The 17,277-nt window shown below is 42.4% G+C and overlaps 2 protein-coding genes across 4 annotated transcripts in view; one reads left to right on the top strand and one right to left on the bottom strand.

Annotated features, from left to right (window-relative positions):
* Positions 1 to 16,003, top strand: part of LOC146498586 (NLR family CARD domain-containing protein 3-like) — an 86,194-nt gene extending 70,191 nt beyond the window's left edge. The window contains exons 9-10 of one of the 2 annotated variants that reach the window (XR_014870541.1): positions 7,932 to 15,818; positions 15,967 to 16,003. Coding sequence is in view for 1 of the 2 variants with exons in the window: in XM_085140015.1 (XP_084996141.1) it covers positions 7,932 to 8,136 (205 nt within the window). In the remaining variant the exon portion in view is untranslated. Of the gene's footprint in view, positions 1 to 7,931 lie in introns of both variants that reach the window. The other variant, XM_085140015.1, reaches the window with a different exon arrangement.
* Positions 1 to 17,277, bottom strand: part of LOC146498584 (protein NLRC3-like) — a 350,052-nt gene that overhangs the window by 224,850 nt on the left and 107,925 nt on the right. The gene's annotated exons all lie outside the window — the stretch shown is intronic.

Below are 17,277 nucleotides of genomic sequence, written 5' to 3'. Positions count from 1 at the left end.
GGAGAGCCACTTGTTTAACTAGCGCATCTGTCTTGCCTTTCTCTGAGTTAACGGCGTCCTCCACGCTGCTAATGCGCATCTCTGCCCCATCCATGCGCACCGAAAAGTCCTGCACGTCTCTTTTAACATCTTGGATCGCTGACAGGACCACATCAAGTTTTGTGGAAAAGTAATTTCTGATTCCGTCGAGTATTTGAATAACATCCATGTTATGGGCCATTCCAGTACTCACGTCCAGGAGACTCCCAGGGCTAGCATCACCTGCAGAGTTAGCTTGACTGCTAGCATCAGAGATGTCGTCTTCCTTACTCAAAGAAGAGTGTGCCTTAGATTTATTTTGTGCTTTCTTAGCCGGCATAATGTCGCGGATATACGATAATAACTCGTTACAAGCAATAGTTATCACTGTTCACGCAGTTAAAGGACAGTTTACAGGAACTTACTAAAATATCGCCAGGAGCTCACAAAAATACATGTGTCTAGTTCAGCGCCATAACCACGCCCCCGGAAACATCACTTGTTTGTAAATAGAAAGAGAAAAAAGTGTGGTGATAGGCTCCATAAGTCTGACTATGTGTGTGAATATTCACTAATATGAACAAGCGTGGCTTGCGTATGTGTCCTGCAAGTCTGTGCGTGCTGTGAGGCTGTTGTAAATGTGCTGCCATTGAGCGCATGTGTTTGCGTGATCGTGGTGTGAAAATATGGAGAAATAGAGGGTGTTGTTTGTAGGTGAGTGGGGAAGTAGGTGATCACAGCAGTGAAAGACAAGAGAAAGAAACCACATAAACTGTGTGCGACAACAAAAAAAAAGAAAAGAAATGGAAACATTCCAATTAAAGTAATGACGGAGGGTGACGGTGTTATATCTGCTATGACATCATACTGATATTACTAGGTTAAACCCACGTTAAAGGAGAAAGTGTGAATGAATAAGAAAAGAGTGTAGCGGGTTCTTATCTGTCAATATAACCACGGTGTGGTGCCGGGGTCGCGGTAGAGCTGTCTGGACTGGTCGTTCACGCTGAAGTCCGTTCCTTTCAGCTCCCTGCCGCGACAAGCGATGCACTCTATCAAAGGCGATGTTCTTTACAGTGTCCTCCGGCAGCTTCAGGTGGATTTTAATGAAGCTTTTCACCGTTGCCTCCGCGTTTTCTCCGGCAGATTCTGGAATACCAGATACTCATGCTACGGGCTTGTAGATTGATAACGGACTCTTTTATTTTTTTATTTTCAATGTTTAGCTGGGTCACGTTATTGGTGAGAGATTTGACCGACTCCCGTAGCGTGGCATTTTCAGCGGCAAGCGTTTCCACCTGCTGCTGGCTGAATTCCAGGGATTCTCTCAGAGATTTAAATTCCCGGTGTAAAATCTCCACCAGGGACAGCCTCGCATCGAAACTGGACAATCGCTTGTCGATTGACTCCAGGATGTCTACGATGTCGTTGCCGGCAGGCGATGTTGTGCCGGGGGAGTCTGCTGGGCGACATCTCTTTGATGACAGCATCTCAGTTTTGGCCGGGGAAGATGCACTCTGGGCCTTCTTCATTACTAAATCTTGGAAACAGCGGTCGATCTAATCTTGGAGAGCGTCTAAACTCTCCCCATTGTCCTCCAGGGTGTTAGAGATGATAGGACAGATGTTGTTAGTTATATGACAGTTGGTTAGTTTATTTGGCAATACTGAAGCTTAAGGAAACTTTCTTAAACTCTACGCTACCATTCGCTTCTTTTTTCCACCAAATCTCCGGCGTTTGACGCCACTTCCGTCACTTACCGTCCAAGGAATTTCTTGATCAATTGATTCAATTCAGGCATCTGATTTTAAAAACTTTGTTAATGTGCGATAAAATAACTGTCCGCGTTACTCAATTAATGAGTTAACGGGATAATAACAGGTTAAGTTGCCCTAATAATTAGACTTTGGTGACAAACTGATGTGATCTCCATGTTTCCTTTGTTGGACTGTGGGCGAGTGTCAGAACTGAATGTACTGAGTAACATGTAGAGTTTAAATATGTGTCAGTTCCAGCTTTAGAGCTCTAAAGTGCAGCTATCATGTTAGGAATATGTTAGGAGTAGACAGTAACACTGAGCACACGGAGTTCAAATCTTTATTTTACCACTCGCTGCATTCTTGATGTTCATGAATTCAGCAGGTTCATGATTGTCTCCAGCATTAATCTCACATTTCCATCTAAACTATTGAATTTGACTGTTTTATTTGATGTTCTTTTTGATCTCTGGCACCAGTTCATCTTTAGGCCGTGCTCAGTCCATCCATTTAGTGAAATGAGTGAAATGATGTGTAAAGTGCTCCTTGTTATGTGAGCTTGTACAGATCCTGAAGCAGAAAGCCTGGGTTAACAGAGAGATGAGCATCACTGTGATGATGGTCATCATCTCTGACTGTGATTTGAGGTTTTGTCAAAGCAGCTAACACAAAGAAAGCCTGGCTATGTTGGACTTGGTGTGGAAGCAGCTCTTAGTTGTCCTGAGTTGTCCATCCTGCTGGCCCCTGCTTACACCCCAGGCATCAAGAGGATTAAAACGGTCACCAATAACATCAAGCAGTGGACAGGGGAAAGTATCCTCACCCTAAAAGGTTATTTCGAAGCCACTGACTGGGACAACCTTCTTTCTTCCTCTGATGACATCGACAAACAAGTTGACATGGTAACATCATACATCTCCTTCTGTGTTGACAACATTATCCCCTCAAAAACAGTCTCCATATACCCCAACAACAAACCCTGGATCACCAAGGAGCTCAACGAAATCCTTAATTTAAAAAAGAGGATTTTCCAAATAGATTAAAAAAATAGATAAAAAGGAGGTCAACGGGGGGGGACCTCCGCTCAGCCTGGCAGGGCCTCAGAACCATGGCCTCTGTGCAGGGCTCTAGAGTGTGACCAAATTTTTCATTGATGCAACTAAAAAAATCATGAGGTCCCACCGGTGCGACCAACTTTTCGAGTAAAGAAAATAAAATTCTCAGCAACTCTGAAAGTCTCCATGTGGTCAACAACTGACACACATTATGCTGCTATCGTGGTCTAAACCAATCAGAGATAGTCAGGGGCGGAACCTCTCTGAGTGGTCCAGATATTCCTGTAATCCTTCATGTGTGTGCGTTTGAAAGTCCAGGGAGTGCAGAGAGAGGTGAGTAGCTTGAATAAAGCGATTTATCGATTCATGAAATCCTGAATCAACTGTTAAATATAAATCTATTTTGCCTGAAACAATTTAGGTTAAAGCTCACAAAAATATTTCAACAACCACCAAACAGCAAATGAGAGCAGGTAAACGGATTCCACACAAAGACGTAAACACAGAGCGCAGACCCGACGCATCAGAATCAGCTTTCCCTTTCTCAGCTTTCAGCCCCGACGGCCTGTACATGGACACGCTGTCCAGTCTACCATTGTTTACAGCGCTGTCTTTTTTTTTCTTTTTTTTTATAATTTTTACTTTACTTAAATGACCTCGGACAAAAAAGCCCAATATCTGCTGTTCAATACTGAAGACATTTAAACTATTTAAAATTATGCAATATTGCAGAACATTTTTAAGGTTATCTGCTATAAAAAGCCAGGCCAGGAAAATCTCCTTCCTGTTTTTCTGTGTTTTATTCTCAGTTACTTTGACACAAAGGCATCTGCTGTTATTCTCACACCTCTGATGAAGTCTCACATGTATTAGTACTGATAAATGATCAGAATTATAATATTTCTGACTGTCTGAGGCAAAACTGAATTGAATCTAATCGGGAGCTTGTGAATTGGAATCGAATGGATTATAGAAATCAGTGATGACACCCAGCCCTAGTAAGCAGCCTTGGCAGAACAGAAGTGGATGTAACTGTGGTTAATAAGAAAAGATGAAAAGAACTATTGATAACTTTTTCGTTAAGTTTAGGCCTGATCTTTCTAAAACTCATAGGCAGTGCTCTGACATGGAGCCATCAATCTGTGAACACTGATAAAGCACAGTGTATCCAGAAAACACATTATAAGCTGCGATAAATGCACTGCCCCAGTGTCCCCTTTCCCCACTGCCTTTCAGCGGCAGGCAGCAGCAAACAGGTCGTCATAGGAGGCCGAGATGATGATTAAGTTTAACATTGTCTACAATATTGCCAAAGGGTGTCAAAGCACTTTAAGCACAAGCAGTTTTTCAGTAACTTATCTTTCTTGTAGAACAGAGCTCCAAATAAAGAACTTTGTGCTGACAAGATTGTTAGTTAATCATTTACGAATGAATATTGTCTGTATGGACAGCAACCAGGCCCTGACAACATCAGCAGTCAAGTTCTGAGGCACTGTGCAGGGTAACTAGAAAGTGTGGTCCGGACTCTATTTCAACACTCTGTGGACAGTCACACCGTCCCCCACCTGTGGAAACACTCCACAGTCATCCCCATCCCCAAAAGAAACAACCCAAAGTCTCTGAATGATCTTCGTCCTGTGGCCCTCATCTCCCTAATGATGAAGGCCATGGAGAAGATCATAAAACAGCACATCGTAAGAGCAACTGACCCCCTGATGGACCCACTCCAGTTTGCTTACCATGCACGCAGAGGTGTTGGAGATGCAAAAATCTTTATCTTGGACTTCATCCACAAACATCTGGAGCTCCCTGACTCCTCCACCAGACTTCTGTTTGCTGATGTTTCATCAGCATTCAACACTCTGCAGCCTCATATCCTGGCCACTAAACTTTCCACCCGATTTCACCTGGATGATCAGCTAATCCTGTGGATATTGGACTTTTTGACCAACAGGACTCAGAAAGTTCGGGTCAACAACTCCCTCTCCGGTCTCCGTTCCACCTTCACTGGCTCTCCCCAGGGCTGTGTGCTCTACCCTTGCTCGTCATCCTCTACACTGATGACTGCAGATCCATACAGCACAACTGTCACCTGGTGAAACATGATGACAACACAGTTCTCCTGTCACTGCTGTCAGGCCCCTCACAAAACCACAGGCCCGCTCTGCAGGAGTTTGTACAGTGGTGTAACAGCTCAAAACTTGAACTGAACGTGAGCAAAACCAAAGAGATGGTGGTGACCTTCTCCAGTAGGCAGAGGGATCTGGCTGCTTCAGTCACCACCACCATCCACGGGAAACCAGTGGAGGTAGTTGAGGAGTACAAATACCTGGGAATCATCTTTGACAACCTCCTGAAATTCTCTGCCAACACAGAGGAAATTCTCAGGAGGTACCACCAACGGCTATACCTCCTTAGGAAATTCAACTCCTTTGGAGTCAGCACAGCCATCATGATGACTTACTTACTATGCCTTCATGGAAAGCATCATGACCTTCTCCATTACCTGCTGGTTCCACTCCCTCAGCCTTCATACAGGAACAGACTGCAGCACACTGCATTAGTGTGCTCTAAAATCATTGGCCTGACTGTTAAAACTCTGGCACAGGTTTTCAGCTGACAGGCCCTTAGACAGGCTGCCAAAATCATCAATGGGAAATGGTAAATGGCCTTTACACATTGTTACGACCCAGCTCAAAAGCCGCAACATAAAAGGAGATGAACACCAGATTGTGGGTGAGAAGAGGTTTTATCTTAAAATGGAATGTCAGGTTGGCTAAAATGGCTAGTGCCACCAAGGCAAAAACAAGTGAGCTCTCTGGGAAGCTTGCCTTAGGTATGCTTTTATCCACACCTGACTAGGTGTGGCCAATTAGCACCAGCTGAACACACTGAGCAGATTAGAGGCTGCAGAGGGACGTAACACCTCCTCCCTTAAAAGGGTTCCTCTAGGATCCCTAAATTTATTAAAAGCCCCTCTGAAACCTTCAGGTCCTTGACCCACAAACCTGAAATAAAAGTAAAAGCTAACAGAAGCACAGTGTTCACATTATAGTTGGATTCTTTAAGCATGGATGGGCATGAGAATTTGAAGTTGCCACACTGAACACACACAAAAAGTAACATGTGACCAACACAAAGGAGCACAACAGTCACAAACCCAAAATGATTACCTGACCTGCTACAACACAAAACCAAAAGTAGCAACAAATAATCACGACTAAGTGATCTGTTGTCTCCACCACACAAACAGTCACATACAAGTGGCCCTATACCACAACAAGTTACTTTAATCCTAGGTTCAGTAAAGCAAGCATACTAGTGACCAAGCACAAATTGAGAGCAATGGCCACACAATGATCACATCAAGGGTGGCTCAGCAACCCAGTGTTATTGCAATCACCTGGCTAACAACACTCACAAGTGATCCAACAAAAGTAGCCATATTCCCCACAACACTAAAGGTCACAGCACAAAACACTAACCACATGAGGATCTCATTAGCATCCATCAACACTGACATATTAGATGCACACACGGTGTACACACAATGCCAACTTAAAAACGACCTACCTGCCTCAGCTACAGACCATAATCATGAATGGTCTCAAACCTCCTACCAAGTTTGGTGCCACTGATTTACTATGTGCAACTCCCAGCCTAAAACTCTAAAAACAAAACTTGACCTGTCTAGTCTTCAGTGGTGTACTGGGCTCGAGGCAACTTTAAAGGTGAACTCGAGAGCAGGCAGCAGACCAGAGATATAGTCTCCTACCAGACTCTGAAGCGTACCCCCACCCAGGATAACCACCAAACACAATAAACTAAAACAACAAAGCAAAACAACAAACAACTGCTTCGATAGAAGGGCAGCATAGCCACCCAGCTGAAACACACTTACTAAAGGGACGTTGCTCAATCACAGTGAACACCTTCACTCACCCACTTAAAAGTCAAACAAACTGATATTAAGTCTCCACTAAAATGTCCAAATATCCCGGATGAGCCCCCACTTATGCTACAACCTGGCTCAAAAGCCACAACATAAAAGGAGATGAACACCAGATGGTGGGTGAGAAGAGGTTTTATCTTAAAATGGAATACCAGGTTGGCTAAAATGGCTAGTGCCACCAAGGCAAAAACAAGTGAGCTCTCTGGGAAGCTTGCCTCAGGTATGCTTTTATCCACACCTGACTAGGTGTGGCCAATTAGCACCAGCTGAACACACTGAGCAGATTAGAGGCTGCAGAGGGACGTAACATACATTCAGTCATTCACCCATTCACACACATTCACACACTGGTGATGGTAAGCTACACTGTAGCCACAGCCGCCCTGGGGCACACTGACAGAGGCGAGGATGCCGGACACTGGTGCGACCGGGCCCTCTGACCACCACCAGTTGGCAACAGGTGAAGTATCTTGCCCAAGGACACAACGACCGAGACTGTCAGAGCCGGGGCTCAAACCGGCAACTTCCGATCACCGGTGTATTTATTATCTCACTCTTATTGCCTGTTTATGCCCTGTCCTTATCTTGCTGTTCTGTTGTATCTTAATTGCCCCTTGGGGATAAATGAAGTCTCTCTGATTCTCATTCTGACTCTGAGGTGACCATGAACCATCCCTTAGTTATACTGCTATAGGCTCAGTCTGTTGGTGGATTTCCCATGATGCTCTGCTTTCTTCTTCACTCCCCTCTTTTCACTCCTGATGCTTTTATATGTCACTACTGTATGTCCTTAACTTTTGTCTTCTCTTTCCTTAGTTTGTGGGTTTTTTTTGTCTCTCTGAGCTCATCTCTTCTCTTTCCCCTCACCCTCCAACCAGTCATGGTAGATGCTCCACCTGGAGCCTGTTTTCACTGGGAGGATCTTTGTGTTCTTCTTCCCACCATCACCAAGTGGATTGTCTGATGGGTGGGGCTTTCTCTCTAATATTGGAGGCTGTTACCTTACGCTGTTAAAAAGCTTGAGATGACTGCTGCTGTCTGTTGGGAATTGTCACTTATAAATAAAGTTGCATTGAATGGATAGATGTTATTGTATGTGACAAATCGAAAATGATTACTGACAGATGGATTGTTGTTTTGTGTCTGCAGTCTGTCAGGCTGTCTGATTACAGGGGAAGGCTGTACTTCTCTGGCCTCAGCTCTGAGCTCCAACCCCTCCCATCTGAGAGAGCTGGACCTAAGCTACAATCATCCAGGAAAATCAGGAATGAAGCTTCTGTCGGCTGGACTGAAGGATCCAGGATGGAGATTGGACACTCTCAGGTATGGAGAATGTCTGATAGAGGAGCTGTAAACATTTCCTGTGTCCTTCACTCACTTCCTGTTTGTTTCCTGTAGATGAGACATGAACAATCACACATGCAGGAATATTTTCAGGAACAGACACACTAGTCAAGCTAGATAGTACATGGATATTTATGTAGGGGTCTCCAATGAGTCTGTTTGCAGGAACATTAATGATAACTGATAAGTCATGTTGAGTTTCATTAAAATTAGACCTACAGTTAGGTCCATAAATATTTAGACAGAGACAACATTTTTAAATTTTGGTTACCATGGTGAATTTTAAATGGAAAAACTCAGATGCATTTGAAGGTCAGACTTTCAGCTTTAATTCAGTGGGTTGAACAAAAAGATTGCATAAAATTGTAAGGAACTAAAGCATTTTCTTAACACAAACCCTTTATTTTAGGGGCTCTAAAGTCGTTGGATGAATTAAATAAGTGAAAATAAAATGTTCATTTCTAATACTTGGTGGAAAACCCTTTGCTGGCAAATGACAGCCTGAAGTCTTGAACTCCTGGACATCACCAGATGCTGGTTTCCTCCTTTTTAATGCTCTGCCTTTACTGCAGCAGCTTTAAGTTTTTGTTTGTTTGTGGGCCTTTCTGTCCAAATTTCAGTCTTCAACAAGTGAAATGCTCAGTTGGGTTAAGATCACATAGATTTTGTTTATAAGATTAGGGAAACCTGCAGTCAGCTGAGACTGAAGAAATCACTTGATGAGTGACGAAACGTTTCTCCCACATAACGCTACGTCCAGATGAACAGAATCAACTTTTGATTTTTTTTGATTCAGCACTTGTAGATATCTCAGTATGTTTAACAGTGCAGCATTTTGGGGATAATCTTTGTCTTCCTCTGATCCCATTTCAGTTTAGATTAATCTCTTTACAGAGAGGCCAAAGACAAATTGATCCTAGATTAAAATAAGCTGTGGAGCCAGGGGAAACTGTAAGCGTAGCTTTATCAAAAGAAAACAAATCATTGTGTTATAATCAGAGCTGTAGAAGAAGCTGACAACTACAGGAAGATGTTTTATGTACATTTAAAGGCAAGCAGCCCTGCACAAATGCATTGATGAATTTCAGTGCTTTTCAGAGACAAAGGTCAAAATGTGATGTGAAAAGTAAACACCCTATAAAATAATGGATGTGAAGACAATAAATAAATACATTTAGAGATGACCCACGTGAAAGATACAGAGGCAGGAAGGAAGTGACAAAAAGGAGCTTTTATTGGTCCAAATGCAAAAGTGAAAAATGAGGAAACACAAAGTCCATTATACAGAAATCCAAAGCAGGCACAGGAAAAGAGGACAGTTTGTACACTGGGAGCTACCTGCAAACAAGAGACAGGTGGGAGCAAAGCACAGGTGCGGACGCTGAGAGCCGAGCTGATTTTACGGTGTGCTCACTGAACCTTGTGCTATATTAAAAAAATAATAAAATATCAGTAGATGGGAATACAAACTTTAGTCTCATTTTAATTCTAATTGTACTCAGCTTGAATCAAAAGAAAAAGAGTGAAAATAAAAATATATTTCTATTTCCTGTTGCTACATTATAGAGGGTGACTTTGCCTCTAAACAAAAAATTAATAAATAAAATAACTACAAATACATCAATATTCTACTTAAGTACTTCCACCTCTGGCCACAGGTGTACTGTACCTGAGATAGTGGCCAATATTAAATCTGATTCTTTTTCATTCTTTTACTGAAGAGAGAAAACATGACTCAGTTGGTCAAAGTATTATAATTATTTTATTCAATCATTACTTTCTGGAAAGAGATGTGCAAACGCTCAACAGATCTGAAGCATTACAAGCCAAATGCGTAAGATATAGTTCTGTAATGGTCTGCACCACTTCCTGTTCTCTGCACAAAGCCTCTCTTTCTGCAGTTTCCTTTCTTACCCAGTACTCTGTGACCTTTAGCACACATTATGACTTCCCCAATCTACTGGCCTACGTAAAACAATATTAACAGCAAATGAGCACTAAGAATATATATTTTACCTTAACATCACTGTGTACCTAATAAAGTGTCATCTATGTTAAATGTGTTTCCAAGTGGAGAAAAACAACTGACAGCAACGGCAGGGAGGTGTCCTTTCCAGCTAAACAAAAGGGGAATATAAAGATGATGAAGGTGACAGTTTGAATCAGTCAGTTTGTTTCATTCAATACAGTGATGTACTGACAGATCCAGGATCAGTCCAATTCATCAGCAGCTTGATCCATGTATGGATTGAAGTGTATTTGTGAAAATGTTGGACTGTTCCTTTATCAGTGTCTAACAATACATGTATGAGAGCCATGTAATGTCCATGTGTGCATGCTGAAAGAGACTGTGCTGGTCTGATACCCCCCGGTTGGAAACACATTTGTTTGTTTGTTCCAACACACTCTGTAGCTTTCAATTCAATTCAATTCAATTCAATTCAATTTATATAGCGCCAAATCACAACAAATGTCGCCTCAAGGCGCTTCATAGATACAGAGAAAAGCCCAACAATCATATGACCCCCTATGAGCAAGCACTTTGGCGACAGTGGGAAGGAAAAACTCCCTTTTAACAGGAAGAAACCTCCGGCAGAACCAGGCTCAGGGAGGGGCGGCCATCTGCTGCAACCGGTTGGGGTGAGAGAAGGAAGACAGGATAAAGACATGCTGTGGAAGAGAGACAGAGATTAATAACAGATATGATTCAATACAGAGAGGTCTATTAACACATAGTGAGTGAGAAAGGTGACTGGAAAGGAAAAACTCAATGCATCGTGGGAATCCCCCGGCAGCCTACATCTATTGCAGCATAACTAAGGGAGGATTCAGGGTCACCTGGTCCAGCCCTAACTATATGCTTTAGCAAAAAGGAAAGTTTTAAGCCTAATCTTAAAAGTAGAGATAGTGTCTGTCTCCCGAATCCAAACTGGAAGCTGGTTCCACAGAAGATGGGCCTGAAAACTGAAGGCTCTCCCTCCCATTCTACTTTTAAATACTCTAGGAACAACAAGTAGGCCTGCAGAGTGGGAGCGAAGTGCTCTAATAGGGTAATATGGTACTACAAGGTCATTAAGATAAGATGGGGCCTGATTATTTAAGACCTTGTATGTGAGGAGCAGGATTTTGAATTCAATTCTGGATTTAACAGGAAGCCAATGAAGGGAAGCCAAAACAGGAGAAATATGCTCTCTCTTTCTAGTCCCTGTCAGGACTCTTGCTGCAGCATTTTGGATTAGCTGAAGGCTTTTCAGTGAGTTTTTTGGACATCCTGATAATAATGAATTGCAGTAGTCCAGCCTGGAAATAATAAATGCATGAACTAGTTTTTCAGCATCACTCTGAGACAGGATATTTCTAATTTTAGAGATGTTGCGCAAATGGAAGAACGCAGTCTTACATATTTGTTTAATATGTGCGTTGAAGGACATATCCTGGTCAAAAATGGTAAATGGTAAATGGACTGGTTCTTATATAGCGCTTTTCTACTCATCTGAGCACTCAAAGCGCTTTACACAACTTGTGCATTCACCCATTCACACAAGCACATCTCTCTAAGTGCTTTATAGCTAACATTCACACTCCGATGGATGCATCGGAGAGCAATTTGGGGTTAGTATCTTGCCCAAGGATATTTGGCATGCAGACTAGGCGAAGCCAGGAATCGAACCACCAACCTTTCCGATCAGTAGATGACCTGCTCTACCACCTGAGCTACAGTCACCCCAAAAATGACTCCAAGGTTCCTCACAGTGTTACTGGAGGCCAAGGTAATGCCATCCAGAGTAAGAATCTGGTTAGATACCATATTTCTAAGCTTTTCAGCGCCGAGTACAATGACCTCAGTTTTATCTGAGTTAAGAAGCAGAAAATTAGTGGCCATCCAAGTCTTTATGTCTTTAAGACATTCCTGCAGTTTAACTAATTGGTGTGTGTTATCTGGCTTCATGGACAGATAGAGCTGGGTGTCATCTGCATAGCAGTGAAAATGTATGCTATGTCTTCTAATGATGCTGCCTAGGGGAAGCATGTATAATGTAAACAGAATTGGTCCTAGCACTGAACCCTGTGGAACTCCATAATTAACCTCAGTGTGTGAAGAGGACTCTCCATTTACATGCACAAATTGGAGTCTATTAGATAGGTATGATACAAACCACTTCGGTGCAATACCTGTAATACCTACAGCATGTTCTAATCGTTCTAACAGGATATTATGGTCAACAGTATCGAATGCTGCACTAAGGTCAAGAAGGACAAGCACAGAGATGAGTCCACTGTCAGAGGCCATAAGAAGATCATTTGTAACCTTCACTAAAGCTGTTTCTGTGCTGTGATGAGTTCTGAAACCTGACTGAAACTCTTCAAATAAACCATTCCTCTGCAGATGATCTGTTAGCTGTTTGACAACTACTCTTTCAAGGATTTTTGATATGAAAGGAAGGTTGGAGATTGGCCTATAATTAGCTAAGACTGCTGTGTCTAGAGATGGCTTTTTGAGTAAAGGTTTAACTGCAGCCACCTTGAAGGCCTGTGGTACATAGCCGATTATTAGAGATAGGTTGATCATATATAAGATCAAAGAATTAATCAATGGCAGGACTTCTTTGAGCAGTTTTGTAGGAATGGGGTCTAAAAGACACGTTGATGGTTTGGAGGAAGTGATTATTGAAGTTAACTCAGAAAGATCGATTGGAGAAAAAGAGTCTAACTTAACATCAATGGAACTAAGAGTAGCTGTAGATAATATTACATCTGTGGGATGATTATTGGTAATTTTTTCTGTAATGATAAAAATTTTATTTGTGAAGAAGTTCATGAAGTCATCACTAGTTAACGTTAAAGGGATGGTTGGCTCAAAAGAGCTCTGACTTTTTGTCAGCCTGGCTACAGTGCTGAAGAGAAACCTGGGGTTGTTCTTATTTTCTTCAATCAGTGATGAGTAGTAAGCTGTTCTGGCTTTGCGGAGGGCTTTCTTATAAAGCAACAAACTATTTCTCCAGGCTAAATGATGATCCTCTAAATTTGTGACACGCCATTTCTTCTCCAGATTACGAGTCATCTGCTTTAGGGTACGTGTTTGAGAATTATACCACGGGGTCAGGTACTTCTGATTAGAGACCTTAGTTTTCACCGGAGCTACAGTATCCAGAGTCGTACGTAGTGAGGAGGTGAAATTATTAACAAGATAATCGACCTCTGTTGGGGTAGCGTTCAGATAGCCGCTCTGCTCTGTGTTGGTACAGGGCATTGACGATGATAACAGTGGCTGGATTATATTCTTAAACTTAGTTACAGCGCTTTCAGAAAGACATCTACTTTGATAAAGTCCACTCTCCACTGCTGCGTAATCAATTATTGTAAATGTAAATGTTATCAAGAAATGATCAGACAGGAGAGGGTTTTCAGGAAACACTGTTAAATGTTCAGTTTCTATGCCATATGTTAAAACAAGATCTAGAGTGTGATTAAAGTGGTGGGTGGGTTCTTTTACATTTTGAGAGAAACCGATTGAGTCTAACAACAGAATAAATGCCATGTTGAGGCTGTCATTTTTAGCATCAACATGGATGTTAAAATCACCCACAATAATTATTTTATCTGAGCTCAGAACTAAATTAGATATAAAGTCTGAGAAATCAGACAGAAACTCTGTGTAAGGCCCAGGTGGACGATAGATGATAACAAGTAAGACTGGTTTCTGAGTTTCACAGCTGGGGTGGACAATGTTAAGCATCAGGCTTTCAAATGAATTAAAAGTCTGTTTTGGTCTTTCATTAATTAATAGACTGGTGTGAAAAATTGCTGCCAAACCGCCCCCTCGACCTGTGCTTCGAGATTTCTGGTAGTTAGAATGACTCGGGGGTGTTGATTCATTTAAACTAACATAATCATCCTGCTGCAACCAGGTTTCTGTAAGGCAGAGTAAATCAATTTGTTGATCAATTATTAAGTCATGTACTAACAGAGACTTGGAGGAGAGAGACCTAATATTTAATAATCCACATTTCACTGTTTTACTCTTTGGTTCAGATGTGGATACTGTATTGTTCTTTCTTTGTAAATGTTTAAGTTGTTTGTTGCTGGTTTTTAGTTTGTTTTTTGTCTTTTTGGAAGCAGACACAGTCTCTATGGAGATGGGTTTTTGGGGGGGTAGCAGGAGGAGAGAAGCTGCAGAGAGGCGTGTAATACTGCAACTCTGCTTCCTGGTCCCAACTCTGGATAGTCATGTTTTGAGGGGTTTAATAAATTTGTCGATATTTCTAGAAATGAGAGCTGCTCCATCCAAAGTGGGATGGATGCCATCTCTCCTAACAAGACCAGGTTTCCTCCAGAAGGTTTGCCAATTATCTATGAAGCCCACATCATTTCTGGGACACCACTCAGACAGCCAGCAATTTAAGGAGAACATGCGGCTAAACATGTCACTCCTGGTCTGATTGGGGAGGGGACCAGAGAAAACTACAGAGTCCGACATTGTTTTGGCAAAGTTACACACCGATTCAATATTGATTTTAGTGACCTCCGATTGGCGTAACCGGGTGTCATTACTGCCGACGTGAATTATGATTTTACTGAATTTACGTTTACCCTTAGCCAGCAGTTTTAAATTTCCTTCAATGTCGCCTGCTCTGGCCCCTGGAAGTCAATTGACTATGGTTGCCGGTGTCTCTAGCTTCACATGTCTGAGAACAGAATCACCAATTACCAGAGTTTGACCCCCAGCGGGTGTGTCACCGAGTGGGGAAAAATGGTTAGACACATGAACGGGTTGGTGGTGTACCTGGGGCTTCTGTTTAGGACTATGCTTCCTCCTCACCGTTACCCAGCCGCCTTCTTTCCGCAGCTGCTTGGGATTTGCCGGGGAACAGCTAGCGGGGCCTACGCTATCTTCGGCTGCACCAGCTACAGGGGCCTGGCTAGCTAAGGGTGAGAGAAGGGTGCAAAGCCGAGTCTCCAGATCAGTAATCCTGGCCTCCAGAGCTGCAAATATGCTACATTTGTTACAGATATCATTACTGCTAAAGGAGGCCGAGGAGTAACTAAACATCTGACACAATGAGCAAGAAAGTGCAGAAGGGACAGGTGAAGTAGCCATGGTGCTAACGGGTCGGCTACGAGCTAAGCTAGCGAAACACTACAGAGACAGTGAGTGAATACTTTGGCTATAAATTAGGTAGTGAGTACACAGAAAGTGTGCTTCGGATGAAGCACGTGAAGATTATACTGTGAAAAAAAAAAAAGAATGTATTTAAAAGTTGTTAATTAAACTGCTAAGCAAATAAGCTACTCAGAAACACCACTGTGTTTGAGCAGGAACAGGAAGCGATACTATACCACAGAGCGAGCGAACACCAAGTGACAGCGCCACCGACAGGCCGTCTTCTGTGACATAAACTCATTTGTCAGTATTCTGACGAGTCTTTATAGTAATTACTGTGTATGTTTCCTATTTTATCTCTACTCTGTGCAGCACTTTGGCTCAACCTGTTTTTCAATGTGCTGATAAATAAATGTAGATTTCTTTGAATAAAACAGTGGAGCCGAGCTTTGAGCTCAGTGTGTAACAGTGTGTGTATGAGAGCCATGTAATGTCCATGTGTGCATGCTGACTGTGCTGCTCTGACCCCCCTCCTCCTTTCAGGGTGGAGCCTGCTGGAGTCCGATGGTTGAGACCAGGTCTGAGGAAGTGTAAGTGTGTTTTTAATGGGATTCATGAAAACAAAGCAGCACACATTCAACCATCTTCATTGTGTCAGGAGTCATCATCAAAGTGTCAATCAATGAACAGATGATGGATCAATAACTGCAGCTGGATTGTGTTTGTTCTCTCCATCAGATTCCTGTCAACTCACAATCGACACAAACACAGTACACACAAACCTCCAACTGTCTGACAACAACAGGAAGGTGACAGATGTGGAGGAGGTTCAGTCATATCCTGATCATCCAGACAGATTTGATGTTTATTATCAGCTGCTGTGTAGAAATGGTCTGACTGGTCGCTGTTACTGGGAGGTCGAGTGGAAAGGAGACGTTGGTGTATCAGTGAGTTACAGAAGCATCAGAAGGAAAGGAGGCAGCGACTGTGTGTTTGGACACAATGATCAGTCCTGGAGTCTGGACTGTGATGATTTTCTTGGTTATTCTGTCTGTCACAATAACATACAAACACACATCTCCTCCTCCTCCTCCTCCTCCTCCTCTGTCTCTAACAGAGCAGCAGTGTATGTGGACTGTCCTGCTGGCACTCTGTCCTTCTACAGAGTCTCCTCTGACACTCTGATCCACCTCCACACCTTCAACACCACATTCACTCAAACTCTTTATCCTGGGTTTAGAGTAGGATGCATACAGCATTTTGGTAGAGGTAGAATCTGGTGTCCTGGTTCCTCTGTGTCCCTGTGCTGAATTGAGTGTAAAGAGTGTCCTCCTGTTAGAGAAACACTCTGACTGTTGAACAGATAGTTCAGTCTGTACATGTCTGTCTCTTTCACTCACAAACACGTTTTCAGATTCATGGATTCAGTCAGTTGATGTTTGAAACTGTTCTAAATGATTCCTTGTAAACTTCTTCCTTTTCAGTCCTTTAAAGATGTGAACAGTGAATATCAGTATGTTGTGTTTCTCTGAAGCTCAGTTCACAACAGGCTCCTCTGCATTTTCAACTACTTTGAGCTCATTAAAATGAATCCAAATGTTTGAATTCTCTTTCTTAATGGGATGTTTCCAAACTCTCCACATGCTCTTACTGTTTCACTCATTGTTGGAAGCTCATCATTTGAAAATGTTTCAGCCATATAAGCTGAAAATATTGGCTCAGTAGTTTCCAATGCAGTTCTAAGCAGAATACGATTGGATTGAGGGATCATAGTGCATGTGGCTTATCTAATAAACAACAAAGGCTTCAATCCTCATTTGAAACTAGTCTTATGTTTTTCCCAAGTTGAACAAGAACATGGTGCAGGATGTTGGTAACAGCTTGGTTATCAAACTCTTAGAAACATGTAAATATGTGTGTATAGCACTGCATATGTTGTGTATCACTTTAGTTTGTATTGTCCCGATTCGTAATTGAAGTGAGAGACAAACGACCTCTGGCCCAAGTGCGTCTAAACAATGATTTTATTAAACACATGTGTGGAAAGAT

Source organism: Neolamprologus multifasciatus, chromosome 18 (genome assembly GCF_963576455.1).
Source record: "Neolamprologus multifasciatus chromosome 18, fNeoMul1.2, whole genome shotgun sequence".
Classification (NCBI taxonomy): domain Eukaryota; kingdom Metazoa; phylum Chordata; class Actinopteri; order Cichliformes; family Cichlidae; genus Neolamprologus; species Neolamprologus multifasciatus.
This window is presented reverse-complemented; position numbering and strand designations above follow the sequence as displayed.